The sequence below is a fragment of the Phalacrocorax aristotelis genome, chromosome 5 (genome assembly GCF_949628215.1).
Source record: "Phalacrocorax aristotelis chromosome 5, bGulAri2.1, whole genome shotgun sequence".
Classification (NCBI taxonomy): Eukaryota; Metazoa; Chordata; class Aves; order Suliformes; family Phalacrocoracidae; genus Phalacrocorax; species Phalacrocorax aristotelis.
In genome coordinates, this window is record NC_134280.1 from 10927910 (window position 1) to 10944614 (window position 16705).

The following is a 16705-nucleotide window of genomic DNA, read 5'->3' on the forward strand; positions in this document are numbered from 1 at the left end:
CTTCTCACTTTCCTTCTATTTTCTCCCCATCCTTTGGGAGAGGGGACTGAGTGAGCAGCTGGGTGGGTGTTTAGCTGATGGCCAGGGTCAAGCCACCATGAGAACCGACTGGTATGCCAAAATTCACCAACCTTGTTCATTCCAAAAAGAGAAGAAGAATAATAATGAAAAATTAGGTAAAATAGGAAGAAATCCAAATCAAGCTAATTTACAAACAGACCTGCCACTGCAGAGGCAATTTGACAGCTTTGTGGTGTGCAGCTAGGGCTGTGTCCCAGGTCAAACCATGGCTACTTGTTTTTGTGGGAGAGCAGTGTGATCTGTGGGCAGGATTACTTTTTTATTTTTTTGAAGCCCATCTGCAGGTACATGAGTGCAGGTGTAAGGGGTAGATTGCAACCTCTTCTGGCTGCCACTCTCACTTCAGTCTAGAGGGGATGGCAGAAATGGTGGAGGTTGCTGCCCTGGCTTACCTGACAAGGAGCCTGTTTGTGCCATCACCTCTTCTCTTCCCCATCCTTGGAGGGATACCAAATCCCCCCGAGTTCTGCCCATTTGTGCCTAAGACAGTCTGCAGTCAAACAGATGAGTTTGGAAAAATTACCATATTGCAGATAAATAGAGAAGCACCTCTAAGCTAGGGTATCTGCTCACCCAGGAAAAAAAGGCTTTAAAAACCCACAAATTTAGTTGTTTCAGGATAAATGCTTATCCCAAGGAAGCTAAGATCTCTTCAAACTCCCTGGCAGTATCACTGCTTGGAAGTCCTGTGTTTAGCTAATGCCACGTTAGAGTTTGGTGTTACATGTCTTCACTCTGTCATGAGCTTTTGGTGGTGGCAAATCCCTGCAGCTGACAACAGCAGTGAAAAGAGGTGAGAAAGGTAGCAGGGATGGCCAGAAACTTCCCTTTCCTTCCATCAGCTGTTACCCACAGGCCTGTGACTCTGAGGCAGCTGCAGTCTGTTTATAAAACTTGGTTCAGATGGGGTGCACTTTTGCAATGAGAACATGAGGAGGACCTTCTGCCTGGCATGAGCCACCAACGTAAGACCACGGGAAGGGAAGGACCAGGATGAGCCAGAGGACTTCAGGCTCTTCCCTGAGATGTTGGCAGAGCATTTCAGGGGAGGCAGGAGGAGGGAGAGGGGCGAGGGCTCCCTAGCAGGGAGCCTGGAGGGTGAGGCCCAGCAGACATGCCCCATAATGTGCTGGAAACTGCTATTCTATTAATAATCCCATTGTTTCAGCAAACCCTCAACCTAGGGAGACTGCACTGAATCAGCAGTTTCTTTTCTTTTTTTCTTTCCTGATTTAGTAACCCCGATTGCACAATCAGAGTCAATCTATTGCTGCAGTCAGTGATGGTGCAGTAGAAAGACAGCAGAAAGCAGGGTGGGGGAAGTGGCAGTGAGTGCATGCAAAGGCTGAGCCAGCATGTAGGTACACGATCTCTGACGTCCAAGGCATGGCCAAGATCCCTGGCACCACGTGCACAGGGATATCTGCTGCCTGTTTGCAGAGGTTGGCATCCAGATGGAAACACACCACGACGCTCCCAGGCAGCCAGATGTTCACCTGACTGATGGGAATGTGGCAGCACACAGAGCTGTGTGGGGCTACATCAGCTAGAAACAAGGGGAGAATTAAGTTTGACCGGCTGGTTAGGCAACCACAGCTGGTGGGCAAAGTTGGGTGGGATCATGGCTTTGCTATTGACCTTCCCAAAATAGCCAAGTGGAGAACTGGACTTTGAACCCTGCTGCAGTGCAGATCAGGACTGTCAAAATCGAGGGTCTCTACCCTTGCCTTTGCACCCATGCCACCTGGCAACTGAGAATGCCATGGCCACAGCATAACCATAAGAGGTGGGAAATCATACCACTGAACTTCTTTCTCAGGGAAGGAGGGCACAAAGATCTCATTGCACCTTTTGGCTTTTAGGAGGGCTTTTGAAAACTACAGCTGCCAGCTTCTTTTTAGTTCCTTTGAAGTGATATGGATTTGCCTAGAATTGTTGTTAAAAGCCTCTACTGTAAATCTGCTATCTGCATGCACCTGAATCATATCCATCCTTATAAACATCTACTTGGCAACAAAAATGCAGTCATGCTCAGCTCATCACCTGGCCCAGCAAGAGTAGATGGCTTCCGGATTGCAAAGAGTGGTCAGCTGAACCATCCAAACCATTAGAAATGGGCTGGATATGAGCCCTTGCCCCAGTGGAGAGGCGATGCCACGAAGGGAGAGCAAGCAGAGGTAGTTACTATGGCTCAGCTGATCAGTGGTAACCTCTCAAGCCACCCTAATTCAAGGGGGTATCTAAGCCCTTCACAGTGAATCAAATTATCCCAATTCCTATGCTGTGTGTAGCAGGATATATGATAATGGAGGACTCATCTTCCTCCCTGCTGGTGCCAAAGCAGGTCACAGCTGCACAAGCATGTTTGAAAGGAGAATGCAGAAGTGGATTTAAAAATCCCCACATGTTTTTGTTTTAAGCCTTTAAGAGGTCTGTATGTCAGGTGCAGAACAGAAGGCTTCATTCTGTGCTGGGCTGTCAGGGTGTGGATTTCCAGCTCGTGTCTACCTGAAGTGTACACCACACTTTCTTCCATGGCCATGCAAAGTGGTGAGGGCGCAGCAGTCCCATGGATGAGCACAGACCTGCAGCCCGGGAAGAGAGTGTGTGATGGGGACAGCTCTGTGCCTCAGAGAGGGCAGCACATGGTGGCAGCAGCGTGGGTGTGGAGGGCTCTGCCCGGCGCCTACCGACAGCTCTTGCCTGCAGGCTTGGGTGAGTCACTTCGCTTTGTGAAATCAAAATCAGCCCTGGCACAAATGGAGATACCAAAAAGTCAAATGCTACTGTGAGGTCTGCAGTGTTGAGTTTTACAGGACATGAGCAAAGAATTGGTGAGGTGGTAAGAATTGTGTCCATGGGTGTGGAAAATGGATCAGGGAGGAAGCAGGGGGTGGAGAGAGCCTTGGCAAGGAGGCTGCAAGTGTCTCTTGTCCATTACATCCCAAACCCATTTGGGCTTCAGCATCCCCCATCCCACCGTCATTCACTTGTCTTTACAACTCGTCCTTATTCTTTCCCTCCTTGCACTTCAGTCATGCACCATCAGTAAGTTGTCACCTTGGTGCAAGGTAATGTGTTAATCACTACCACGAAGTGCTTCATCTTCCCTCCCAGGGCGTGGATCTCCAAGCTAACGTTGAACCTGGGGTCGTCTTGGCTACATGAGGAGGTTTACCTGTGTTAGGAGCAAAATGGCCACCTCACACCCAACCCCACTAAAGTGCAGAGATGTTGAATAACTCAGGGTTGAACCTCTTGCAGGATTCTGCCCAAGGCTCTGTGGACACGGTGTCCCCAAGTGAGCACACAAGAGCAGCTGAACGTCTTAGCTGTGGGATTTTTTGAGGAACTGTTCAAATTACCACATCAGAGTTCTCACAAGTCTATAAAAACTGAGCAAATAGGAAAAGCATATCAGAAAGCATATCAAATCAGGAGGCAGATAGGCAGTCCCTCCAGTTCTTTATTGTCCATAATCTGACAAGGCTTTAGGTTAGCCACAAGAAATTTGTCATGAAAATTAAAGACAGTTACGGGGAAGATGGAAATTTGAGTGATATGAACACTTTCAGTGTTTCAGACAAGATTGGGTTTGCCTCAGCTTCTACCACAACCTTTCAGATAAGTGGTAAGGTTTCTTTTTATTAAACAGATTGATATACATTTTATCTGGTCTATGAAGAAAGCAGAATATAAAAATTAAATACTGCATTTACACTGCATATTAAATGCTTTTTACAGTGATTCTGCTAGTAAATTAACTTCCATTTAAAAAGAGAAGTATGTGAAAATGTTCTTTCTAGCTAAAAGTTGATGCTGAGGATCAGAAAAAATTAGTTTTTTCCTCTTTTAGAAAATGCTTAATTTCACTGAGTAAAACTTTCATGTCTTAATAGTTAGTATACCAAAATCAATAGACCCAATAAAAAAAAAGTTTATTTTTAGCTGAATATAAATACTTCATTGCTGACTTAACCATTCTATTGTAAAACTAATTAAATCATTGCACCCTTTTAAAACTTTAAAAAAAACTTTAAACTCCTGATTACACTACTTTGAAAAAAAATCAATTAAGGGTAACTTGCTGAATGTCTGAAGTAGTTATTAATGCTTCTGAAATACTTCTTTCTCCCTAAAGGCCAAAATTTGACAAAGCAGTTTATTTCTTTTACGCTTGCTGGTGACGATTTGTTTCAAATATTACAACTCGTTTTCATTTGTTCTGCAGTTCAATTTATTATTGATTTTTCTTCTTTGTTTTTGATGCATACATTCATCACTGTTGGAATCGCATGTCTGCAGTGCTGTGGATGGAGGGGGCATGTACTTTGAGCAACCCTCTATGAATGGCAGCCTGGGGCAGCTAGAAGTGATGGAAACAGGAATTTTATTGATGCAGAAAGGGGAGAACAACCACATTAATCCTGTTACAGGCTGGATTAAGCTTGATAGAAGTGAGCTGTTTAAGATAGCTGAGGAAAAAATGGCCAAGTGAGTTGTAGTGCAAAGCCCGGGAGAGAGGAAGGCGGCCTGTCTTGCCTGCAGGACCTGGCAGTGTCATGGAGAGACCTTGCTGCTCCCCATGACTGGGAAGAACTGTTAATTTATTGTGGCCAAGCCCGAAATGGCTGGAAATGAGCAGAGTTTGTAGCAGGAGAGATGTGAGAGGATGTCTACCCTACTTCTGTTGATTTTTAGAGCCTCGAAGCCAAAGAAAGCCATCCCCATGCTGTGCTCGGACGGTCCTCAGCATCTACCTGCTGCTGCTGACGGTTGGCCAGGGGCTGCTGGCATACAAAGGTAATGCTGCAACCTTACTGCTGGCTTGACATCAGAAGACAGCTTTGCTGGATGCTCTCGGGGGCACAGGTGAGCAGGGGTGAGCATGCAGATAGGAAACCTCCAGGGGAGCACAGAAGCTTCTCCACACACTGCAGGCCAAAGCAGCCACTGCAGGAAACCATTCCCCCACCCGTATATGTGCTTTGCATTTGCAAAAGCACTCCTGGCTGCACTCCTGGCTGCAGCAAGGACTGGCATGTGAAAACGACCTCCCTCGGTCAAACAGTGGTGTTTAACCCCTGGTATCTTACATGGGTGCTGAGAGGCTGCTCTGCCGAACAGGCTTTTCCCAGCTGGATTGGGCAGGGAATATTCACTGCCTGGGCCTTTTGTTTCCTCAGTGTTTAAGATGCAGAGAGACATATTGAAATTTCAAGAACAAAATACCTCGTATACGGAAGAGATTCTGGAAAGCTACTTTGCCAGCAAACTGCTTTTGGAGAGAAACTCTGTAGAGAAGCACATGGGACATGAAGAAAACTGGAGGAAAAGTTTAGAAGAAGAAATCACCATAATTAAAAGCAGCAATGCAAACCTGATGATGATGATGAACAACATCACCCTGGTTGCAGGTATGGGTCCACTTCTCCATGCTGGCTGTCAATGGGGAAAGCTGGTTCCTCTGTACCAGTGGCAAAGCTGGGCCAAAAACCTAGTTCAGATGAACAAATAACTAGGGCAAGATTTGGTCTTCCTGTCGGTTAGTGATGCTCCACTGCCCAGGGTTGAACACTGGCTCCAGATGCCCTGGCCGGGGAGCTGGACACACCTGGAGAAGCTGGAGCACAGCCCCGCACAATGCCCCCAAATCCCACTGCAGCTGCACATGTGGCTCTGGGCTGCTCCTCCCTCTCGTAACTTGTAGACTTGGGCTCTGGGTGCCCTCCAAAAGGGTGGTGTCTTCAGCCGAGACCTATCAACCTTATACTGCTATGTTCTCCACTGAGTGCTGACCACTGAAAAATATCTATTATATATTTATTTCAGGGCCTCCTGGGCGCAAAGGAGATCCTGGTCCACCAGGTATGTTTGTAAACGAACCGTAAGCAACTTTTCCTCTTTTCCTCTTTCCCTTTTTCCCCCTAAGAGACTTGAAGTGAGGATTTGGGATTTCAGTCTCTAGACCCAGACCCTACCCCATGTGCAAACACCCAGTGCCCTGGCCATGAGGAGAGCTGCTTCACCTTTTGACTGATCCCCCAGGAGCCTCACCTTGCCCAAGTGCTCACGCAGAGGTCAGTGACCACCACGGAGGAGAATTTTGGCTCTGCCTCCTCACTGCTACCCCACCAGAAAAGCTCAGGGGCGATGGAAGAACTATACCTGGTCATTATCTGCAATAACTGTCCCAAATCTCCACGTGAGATGAGAAGACCAGTGAAAGGGCTTATGTGCATCCTATGACCAGTGGATAGCTGGGCTTTCTGCCCCAGACATAGCAAGTTCTGCTGCCCAACTCACTCCAGGACAACTCAAGGAGACCTCCCCTGTCCCTGCTTTATAGTGCCCCAGCTGAATAGAGCATGTAACAAATATGACAGATTTGGGACCTTGCCCACCCTGTCTTTGGGGAAATGACTGCACAGACTCAGGAGCAACTGGGTGCAAGTGCTCCACTTCAGAGCCTTGCTGCCCTGGGTACCTGGGGGTTTTGGGTAGAACTTCACCCGCTGCAGGAGATAAATATCTCCAGACTCTGAGGATACAGGAAGTCCTGATCTAATATTGGCTCCACTTTCCGCAGAGGTTGGACTAGGCAATGTCCAGAGAAACCAGAGTTTCTGTGATCTTATGATGGTGATCTAAGATGCAGTCCTTGTTAGGTCAGGTCTATATCTCATCCATCCCTAGTTCTTGGCTACGCTCATGAGTCCTTCTGAAGAAAAAAAAACTAATATATTTTTTAAAAATCATGTTTTCGTATCTTCCTGGCTGCATTATAATACTGAAACAGCACCTCCCGCCAAGCACTGTTATTATACATCAGAGCCCAATAGTTCAGTGTATTTTCAGGAAAGATCTCCCCAAAGGTCCCACGAGCTGGGCTTGGCTGGAGAACAGCTGGCCCCTGCCCAGCCATGCACTCAGCTGAGCTCCACAGACTTTATTCAAGCAGTTGTACTGGTTCCTTCCAGCTGAAGATTGGCCTCGGTGGTGACTGAAGGTGCATGCACAAAGGATGATTAAAAAATTAGTCTCTTCTTCCTAGCCATTACTGTGAATAGATGATGAGTGTCAGCTGATATACATATGTTACATCTCAGGGCTTCAGGGACCACCAGGGACAAAGGGAGACCAAGGAATCCAAGGTAAGGCTTTTCTGACACCTGAATTACTTCTGTGGGTGAACATAAAGTGGCTTTATGGATGATTTTATGGGCAATCTTGTCCTCAGTCAAGGTGTAAGTCAGTAGGAATATCATTAGAGTTGAAGGAAATAAGCCTATGTAAAACTAATGCGAACAAAGGCAAAACTTTGCTGGAAAAAAAATCTCATTTTAAAAGTCAACGTGCACTGTTCACCACGGTGGGCCAGTTCCTCACTGCCATCAGCACCACTCTCAAGAACACAGAGAGCAGAGTTTGGCTCATGCCCACGGCTGAGCCACAAGGCCTGCTGCTGGTGTTCTCTGGTCACAACTCCCAATGAAGCAACAGAAAGGTGGTGTTGTCCTTGCAGGCTTTCGTGGACTACAGGGTGTGAAGGGGAGCAAAGGAGATCCTGGTCCTGCTGGCCCAAGTGGTGAACCAGGAACAAGAGGAGAAAAAGGAGAGATGGGGCTTGCAGGTAAGACTTCTTCATTATCTCAACATTTTTAAGATTCCCCCATGTATTCCTGTTTAAACTCATCCTACTTAAAACACCAGAAGAAGTCTTCATAGGTCTAATATTTCCAAAAATCCAGGAAGCCCTGAGAGTGGCTTACCAATCAATGAGGGAGCTGGGTGAACAGGACATTCAACCTGATCTGAAGGGATATCATTTCATGTCATGCTCCTTCAAAGCTCCCAAAGGAGGGATGGGGAAAGGGAAGGGGCAAAATATTGACTCTGCACCATGGAAGTCTCTTTATAGAACAAACTTTATCTAACGAAAGCCACGGGTATTCAATTATCAGCCTATCCCAGATCAAAAGCATAATGTTTGCAGCAGGATTTAATGGTATAAAATAATACAATATAATTTATATGCACAAGCATGTGGGTGTTAGTCCTCACTTTAGTAAAACCTATTTCTGAGAACTTTATATCTTATATAAGCCTGACTTTTATACACCTTGAGTAGCAGACTTATGCACCATGTTTCACCCATGTAAATGCATGAGTGGGCACCTCCTGATAGCTGTTATTCAGTGGTCTCACATGGGCTACACCCAGACAGGAAATGCTGAAAGCAGGATGGCAGAAGATGTGTTTGGTGCAGACCAGGGAGGACAGTTGGACAGGTTGATCCTCAGATCTTCCATCAGATCCCATATACTCCAGTACGCTCATTAACACAAGTTGCTCCAGAAAAGTGAAAGTAGGAGGAATACCAAAACGTGAGGACTTTGGGATCGTTCTGGAGCAGAAAGATGAAGGAGATGTTAATCTTTAAATAAGGCACTTGCAAGTAATTCAGCTTTTTTGGAGCATGCTGATCACCTGTTCAGAAAAGAGGAGGATAAGGAGAGAAGTGGCAGTTCCCTGGAAGCAGAGGATTGGAATACACTGTCCTCCATCTCCACTGTGGCTAGGAGAAAGGAAGGGTTCAGACTGCAGTAAGGGATATTTAACTAGAGAAGAAAGCAAGTGGTAGGGATAGTTTGGGGAATAGACTGTGGAGGTGTCATGGCACCACTGCAAGTCTTTAACATCAGGTCAGACAAATAAATGGCCAGACAGTCTGGAAGAGCCGGAGGTGGCTCAGACAGACCCCTGAGGTGCCATCCAGCCCTGTCCTCCTACAGCTTTATGGGAATGCCACTGAATGGTAAATGCAGATTTGAGGCCAAACACTGCTACTGTCGCAGCTAGACAGAGGTGCTCCACTGGCTGCAGAGACAATGAATATGTTCTTTTGAGTTTATACATGTGTTGTGCTGTTTGATAGGTCCTCAAGGACAGAAAGGCGAAATGGGCAAGAAGGGAGACCCTGGGTCCCGTGGACCCATAGGTCCTCAGGGACAGCAGGGAGTCCCAGGACTGCCGGGTTTCAATGGTAAGTGCAGAGGACATAGCGCAACCCACCTCCAGCACATGCATGCCATGGTGGAAAGCTGTCTTAGCTGAAGCGTTTGGGTAAACTTTGTTAGCACTGATGCTAGGATGTTGTTACAGGGAGCACGGGGGAGCCTGGACGTCCTGGGCAGAAAGGAGAGGCAGGTAAGCAGTACAGAAGGTGCAGTTTCTTCTAGAGAGATGAGACTGGTCACTTATAGGTGGTGCATCATGACAAGGAAAACTGCAGCCAGGCTAGATCCCAGCATGGGTAAGAGAAGATGATGATTAGATGAAGAAACCATACCAACATTGCTCAAACCCATCCCACACCCTCATCTATCTCATCTGGACCCCATTCAACATGCAGGAGGATGAGAAGGAAAGAAGGGTCCTGTACCATGGAGGGTCATGTCCTCCTTCCTGACATGCGTGTGCACACAAGGACAGAAATTGGCTGCCTTTAGGAAAACATTTGTGCCTTTCAAGGCTGATGGTCTGCAAGGACCTAGGTCCATACAACCTTTCACTCCAGACCTTCATTCACTGCAGCACCAAGATTAGCATTGCTACAAGAGGATTACAATATGGAGAGACCCAGTGTTTGTTTTGCCTTCGTATGGTCAGCTCCATCTGCACAGTGCAGGTGCTGGTGATTGATCTATCTTTCTTTTTTCTCCTTCATATGTTATGTTGCATTTCACATGTGCTGCTTTTGCTCAACCTCAAGGCATAGCCGGACAGCGAGGACCTGTGGGAACTCCTGGCCTTGAAGGAAGACCTGGTCAGAAAGGAGAGAAGGGGGACCTTGGGCCCACTGGTAGTCCAGGTACAACGCTACTCAAACCTGTAACTCACTGACTCTTGCCTCACTTTTGTGTGATGGCTTTGCCCTTACTGATTTGTTTTTAATTTTAGGAATACCAGGCATTGCAGGACTTAGAGGTGAAAAGGGAGACAAAGGATTACCAGGTAAAGGAGAATAAAACAGGTTTGGGGTCAACAACATGTATCATGCAGACATTGGAAGGGGATCTGCAACAGCAAGGAGGAGACTTGTTGAGTCCTGTTCTTGGAGACCCAGCGTATCGCCAGATGCAATGGTGGGCCTGGCCCTGGGCCTCTGCCAGAGTGCCGGGGGGGCAGGGGGTAGCTATTCATTGGAGGGGTTGTTTCAACCATCTGTAACATGCATGAGGAGGTGATGTTGCCTTCATTTCTGTATAAATAGAAAACATACAGACAAAGCAGCAATGCAAGATAAACCAACCACCTCCCTATCCTGGAGCTAAAGACAAATTTTACTGGCTGTAAATTTGATGGGGAAGGGTATTCTCTAGCAAGCATCTGTCCTGGCCTCCTCTGTAGCATTGCAGGAAGAGGTACCTTCAGAGGCCAACTTAGAGTGCATAACCCAGGCCTTTTCTTTGACATTCCATCTGAAGAAGGCCACCTCTCTGTCCCAGGCAATCAAATGATAAGGTGACATTCTGCAGTACAAGCCTATTCCAATGCATTTCTCTTGAATCAACCCTTTTAACCCTGGATTTATGTAGTGCATGCAACCTCCCATCTCCACTAGGAGGTGACAAAGGTCCAAGTGCTGCACCCTTCTGCATTCATTGATACCTGGATGATAAGGATGGGAGTTACCTGGCCCAACATTTTGTCCTTGCATATGTCTGATGCACCTAAATTTACATGTCTATGCTTTCTATATGGTCAGTAAAGACCCAGCTGGAGGGAGGGATTCTATCCCATCAGTGGAGTTTAGGATATGATATAAATGACCAGAAGTTGATTTACTTCAGAAGACGGCGATTCTCCATGGCCTGTATTTTCTTAATTGACGAGGTCTGCACTGAGTATAATGGGAAATAAGACACCCACTTAAGAAATAGATGCCTGTAGACAGCTAAACTAGATGAGTTGAAGTCCACCATGAATAATAGCTTGCATAAGCTTTTATAAATGTAGAAATATCTGTCTTATAAATCTTTGTTTGTTTTGATGATCTTAGGTCTTCCAGGGCAAAAGGGAACAAAAGGAGACAAGGGTCTGACAGGTAAACCCTTGTTTGACAGCATGACTTATTCTGTTAATGCAAAGCACTTTAAATGCTACTTTCCACTTCTCTGCATCAATATAAAATGATCCTGTGCTTTTCTTGGGAAGGGATAAAGGCAATTAATTTCTTGCTTTCCACCCAGGAAACCCAGGCCTAGCTGGCGAAAAAGGAAGCAAGGGTGATTATGGCCCTCAGGGTCTAAAAGGAGTAGCGGGAGCAAAAGGAGCCAAGGGAGAACGTGGATTTCCTGGTAAGGCTGTTTACCACGGGGTCTGTGGAGCTGATGAGTTTGGGACTGTACATCACAGACTGGCACAAGCTGTTGTGGGGCACGTTTACAGTGCTCCTTTGGAGGAACTCAAGAGACAGATCCATCTTCCTGGAAGATGAATGTACAGAGTGTCACACTTACGCCTTGGGAGGTGTGCTAAAAGACATGCAAGTAAACAGATGCATTAGATTTTCTCAAATTCCTGAACTCACAGAAAACTGGAACAGCTCTTCTTTGGCATGTACAGAGACATCTTGCAGCATACCACACTGCTGGGATAAATCCCACGTAAATGTTGCAGCCAGGAACACAGAATCAGAAACACCAGGGCTATTTAACTACACCTCACTAATTGTAGGACACAAAAATAGTTCAAAAGGGCCAATACTACAGCTACTCCCCATCCTTAGCCCCCTTCCTTCCAATCACAGAATGCTTCCAAATACCCTAAGACGTGTAGTAAAAAAACACCAAAAACAGCAATTACAGCAGGTCACAGGAAATGAACAGTGCTGCAGATTATTTTCTTTTATTTGTTTTCACTGTACAGTACAAGAGTCTTCAGAAGTAAAATAAACTGGAGCCTATCTGAGACTCTTCTGTGCATTCCTCTTCTGGAGCTTTGCCTCTGGAGGAGGGGAAAAGGGTAACTGGGGTGACCCCAGCTTAGGGACTGCCTTCCAGGTGGGCCTCAGCTCCTGGTCCGCAGAAAGGGACGGCAATGTGTGTTTTGTGGAGGTCATTTGAGGTCATTTGAGGAGGTCATTTGAGGAGGAAGAGCTCATTCTGTTTTTTCAAGCACCTCTGCTCTCAAGACCAGGATAATGCACAGAAGTACAGAGGACTGTTGGGAGTGGCTTTCTGCTGTCCCATGGCAGCACCTAGAGAGCAAACCCCATGATGTAGGTCTTCCTGCAAATACTTTGGGAGATACCATGCCTTTTTCTGGAGAGCCCAAAGGATATCAGAGATGTCATTTTACAGGGAGTAGTGGGAATAAGATACATTTCCCACGAGTGAGTGGATGGGATTTTGCAAGTGGCCCTTTTCTTGGGTCACACATTAGGAAGACTTTGCTGTACGTTATCCTACTTTTCTTGCATGTTTCTTTTACATACCTTTAGTCACTTCAGAGGGTCCATTCCACAAGCGGACAGAGCCCTCATATCTCTGACTCACCCAATTATTCACAAAAAGTTAATAACTGGATTTTCCCCAAAACAGCTGTTAAATATTTGCTTGTTTTTAAATTTGGAACAGGTTATGCAGGAATGAAAGGGAGCAAAGGTGAAAAGGGAGAAGGTACTGGACTTTTATTTCTTCTTCTCTCACTTGCTTTCTGGCACTGAAGCTATTTGAGTTCAGGACCAAGGTGCCCCTTGTGCACAGTGGTTAACCTGCAGCACAGTTATCAGAATCGAGGGTTCTGTGTGCTGAGCTACAGCCTGGTGTCTCCAGACCCAGGAAATGACCCTGAATTGTTTGGATTTGGACTGCCAGTAACTTCTGGTCCCATCCTGGCTACAGCCATGGCGATGGAAACATTTGTCTTGTTTGGCCAGTCACTGCTTCTATCTTTCAGTGTGTTTTTTTCCTCATGCCCATATGACTAGTAGAGTTATTTTCTTGTCCTCTGAACTGTCAGGCAACTTCGGACAACTTATAAGAATCGCAGGAGGGGGCAGCAGGGGCCGCGTGGAAATCTTTCACCAAGGCTCCTGGGGAACAATATGTGATGACAGCTGGGGCACACAAGACGCCTCTGTGGTCTGCCGAATGCTGGGATACAACCGTGCGGTCTCCACCTTTACAGCACCACCAGGTGAGTCTACAAGAGCCTTCCACCTCCCCAGACCAGGCCTCAGTCAGGGGGTGTGTTACCCACCTAGCACAGGAGGTTATGCACGCCCAGAAAGCACCACAGCAAGATCCTCTACATGGGCAGCAGGAGAGCAAAGAGGATCTGCTCAAAGAGGCAGCTCGTTCCCCTTGGGATGAGGGAGCTGCATGTTAAGTGCTGCTTGAAGTGTGCCCAAAGGCTTGATTTGCAACAAGCCAAACCTGCAACTCAACACACCTCTGCTATCCACAGGGGTCTCTTTAGGAAAAATGCATATTCCTCTTTCTTTTGTCCAACTGGTTTTTTGTTTGTTTGTTTGTTTGTTTTTTTAATTCATCCTCTAAAGGTACTGGACCAATTTGGCTTGATGATGTGAATTGCAATGGGAGGGAACTATCAATTTATGACTGTGCGAAGCCCGACTGGGGTGTGAACAACTGCTCCCACAACGAGGACGCTGGGGTGGAGTGCAGTTGAAGAGCCACAGAGGCTGCCCTGGGAGCTGCTGCCTGCCTCTGCTTTCTAAGGCATTCTTGTTCATAACGCACACCCAATTTCTTCAGGCTGTGCTTATAGTGTCTTTACCAGGTCATAAAAATATTGACAGAGAAAGTTGAATTTCCCATAAATCGATAAAGGTTGCAAGACCCACAGGTAACTTGAAATGTCCCAGCTGTCACGAAACAGCTGCAGACCAGGCATGTGAGACAGTTCACAGCTTCTCCAGCTACCTGACATCAGCTCATCTGCAGTACCTCACATGTGTGTGATCTCTAAGTTGACATGGGAGGAGAGCTGGTCCCTTGAGCTTAGTGCAGTAAGAGAAGGCAGGATGAATGTACAGAATTGAGCAGTTACTGAAGCTTAGCTGGCCTAGTCCATCTTCATCACAGTTGTGAGTCTGAGCCTAAAACCCCCAGTGAAGTGCATACACCCAAGACAAGAGATGCTCAGAAATCATCAGATGATCTCTCTGGCATTCAAATATAAATGTTCTCCAGAAACGATGCTGATCACAGGTTAAAGTGCAAAAATAAGTGCCTGGGATCTAGGTGCTGCAGTATCCAGGTTTAGCACAGACCTTGTTTTTGACCTCAGCCAAGTCCTCTGCCCTCTCTGTCAGTGTTTCTTGGCCTGTCCCCAGGATCAATACCCCTTACTTTATCCGGTGTATAAAGCTAAGTGTTTTTATACCTTTAGAAAACAGATTCTCCAGTAAAGCAAAAGGATGATGAATAAAAGCAGTAACGGGGAAGTATCAGCTAATTAAACTTCCAGAGTGAAAATATGGACCCTTAACCAAAGGCTTCTGCCTTAACTCAAAGTGTTATACATGTCTAAGATAACAGCTGAAAGGCTTCTCTTTCTTAAGACCTAAGTCTTCCCTTTTCCCACCAGCAATGAGCATTCAGCAGGTGACAGCAGCCTGTGTACATGTAGCTGGGCACATCGCAACAACCTGCTTGTGGACGTTTTATTTAAAATGTCAGAAATACATGTAAGAGACTCCACATCTCTGCCTTAATGTAAGTCATAATTGCATTTGTCTACATGGCTTTGAAACTTGTTTTTAGTGCTTAGAAATCCAGCTATAAGTGAAAAAACTGAGCAGTGCTGGTAAGAGCAGCAGGCAATAGGGCATCCAGGGCTGACGTGAGTGAGAAGACGCAGCACTGTGCAGGGTCCAACAGTGCAGTCTGCAACAAAGCTCTCCGTTTTGACCCAAAGGAGTCTCAGGCCTCAGGAGAGAAGTCTGGAAAATCCCAAGTGTTTTCCAGTATCCACTCTGATGCCTTTGACAGCAGGAAAATGAAGAGAGCTGCTTACCTTTCCTGGCTCTGGTTTAGAGGAGGCAAGGAGCACCTGCTACAAACCATAGGTGAAACCTAACGAACAACATCTAATTCAAAGCTGGTGGCTCATCTGCACGAGAAGAGACAAAAGCTTTCTGTTCTGGTAGGGAGCCCCACCAGCACTAACAGCATGCTGAGTACCCGGCACTTGGGCTAACGCAGCTTTCCGCAGTGCTCCAATAGACATTGCTGAGCCTGCACAGGTTTTCTTCATCTCTTTTTTGTGTGGCAGCATGTACATAAAGAATTTCCACTGTTAGAAAATAAAGGATTTACAAGCTATATTCTTGTCTTGATACATCAGCATGTGGTGCTTACACTCCCATTTTCTCACTTTTCTTGCTAACGGGGTACATTCCTCACCATTTTTCAGGCTAAATGTTGAGACATTTGATTTTTTTCATCAGGCAAAACTGCCACTGAAGGGAAAGTCACCATGCCCTCAGTGATGACCCTTTGGCTGGACTTAAATTCCCATAAATCTCCTTTTTGAAGAATAGGCATCCAGTTGTGCCAGGATTAAGGTCAAGACACCAGGGGTTAGATCTGCATGCCCAGGGTAAAGGACATCATAGTCCAGCCTGTCTGCTCCTAAGTACAGCAGGAACAGGTTGAACCCAAGCTACTGTCCAACAGTGTGGCCAGAAACCAGAGTGTGACATGCTTAACCTACCCTTCTGCCACTTCTTCATCTTGCAGTCCAGATGTAGTCTGCAAAATGCAGAGTCAGAGGGATTTCCTAGCAGCTTGGGAGAGCCCATGCAAACACTGAAGAGTTCAGTGGTGAGTACACAAAATGGCATTTATATTGCAGGGACTAAAGAAGGAAGGAGAAGGGCGCCTGAGGTGGCTCAGGCAGGCACACAGCCGGGACAATGGCTACAGGGGCTGGGAATGCCACTGCTAAAGGGGAACAGGCCAAAACATGCAGCTGCCTGGTAGCATTGGCACAGCCCCCTTCATTCAGTGGGGATGCAGGAACCAGTAGAGAAGTCTTACACCAGCACAGTTTATTCTGGTCTAGGAAGGGAAACAGGGGGCTCAGGACCAGGACCTGTGTTAATATTACCATGCTGGCAAAACCAGAGCTTGGTAGGAAAACAAACTTTGCCTTCATAAACCCACTCTGTGTGCCTGGTCTGGAGAGCGAAGCCCACTCAACTGGGGGGAGAACTGCAGGCACAGAGGTTGCACAAGAATTAGAAACACAGCCATTTCTGCCTATGAAAGCAGAGCATGTCTGAGCTGCAAGAGGAGAACCAAGCCCAAGGCAAGGTGTGCCACCTGCAAGAAACAGGATCCGTTGGAGGGGAGCGAGTCGTGGTGCCCGTGATTCACACTCCCTGTGTCAGTCCCAACGGCTTCTCTTGGAGAAGCACTCCCCAGCTCTGTATAAACAGCAAAGGATGCTAGGTGGTGTCAGCAAAATTGTCATCTGATCCTCTTCTGTCCAAACCAGGGCGAAAACAGAAAGAAGTCACTAATGTTGTTAAAGCAGGAAGAAATTCTTCCCAGTTCCTGTAAGAGGTAGTTGAGTTGAAGGAGTT

General features: G+C 46.5%; 1 protein-coding gene across 1 annotated transcript; it reads left to right on the plus strand.

Annotated features, from left to right (window-relative positions):
* The first annotated feature begins 3497 nt into the window (after positions 1-3497).
* MARCO (macrophage receptor with collagenous structure) lies at positions 3498-15440 on the plus strand. Its single transcript, XM_075092927.1, has 15 exons — positions 3498-3712; positions 4783-4884; positions 5268-5498; positions 5914-5949; positions 7191-7235; positions 7607-7714; positions 9020-9127; positions 9247-9291; positions 9857-9955; positions 10045-10098; positions 11147-11191; positions 11337-11444; positions 12726-12775; positions 13116-13287; positions 13652-15440. Exons 1-15 carry the CDS (start codon positions 3598-3600, stop codon positions 13780-13782), a joined length of 1449 nt encoding a protein of 482 aa, XP_074949028.1. The 5' UTR covers positions 3498-3597; the 3' UTR covers positions 13783-15440.
* The last annotated feature ends 1265 nt before the right edge of the window (positions 15441-16705 follow it).

Excerpts from the sequence above, each read along its gene's own strand:
- MARCO (XM_075092927.1), top strand. The coding sequence starts at position 3,598 with ATGAAAATTAAAGACAGTTACGGGGAAGATGGAAATTTGAGTGATATG. Across the intron at positions 9,956-10,044 it reads TGGGCCCACTGGTAGTCCAG|GAATACCAGGCATTGCAGGA; the intron begins GTACAACGCTAC and ends TTTTAATTTTAG. Across the intron at positions 12,776-13,115 it reads AAAAGGGAGAAGGTACTGGA|TTCGGACAACTTATAAGAAT; the intron begins CTTTTATTTCTT and ends CTGTCAGGCAAC.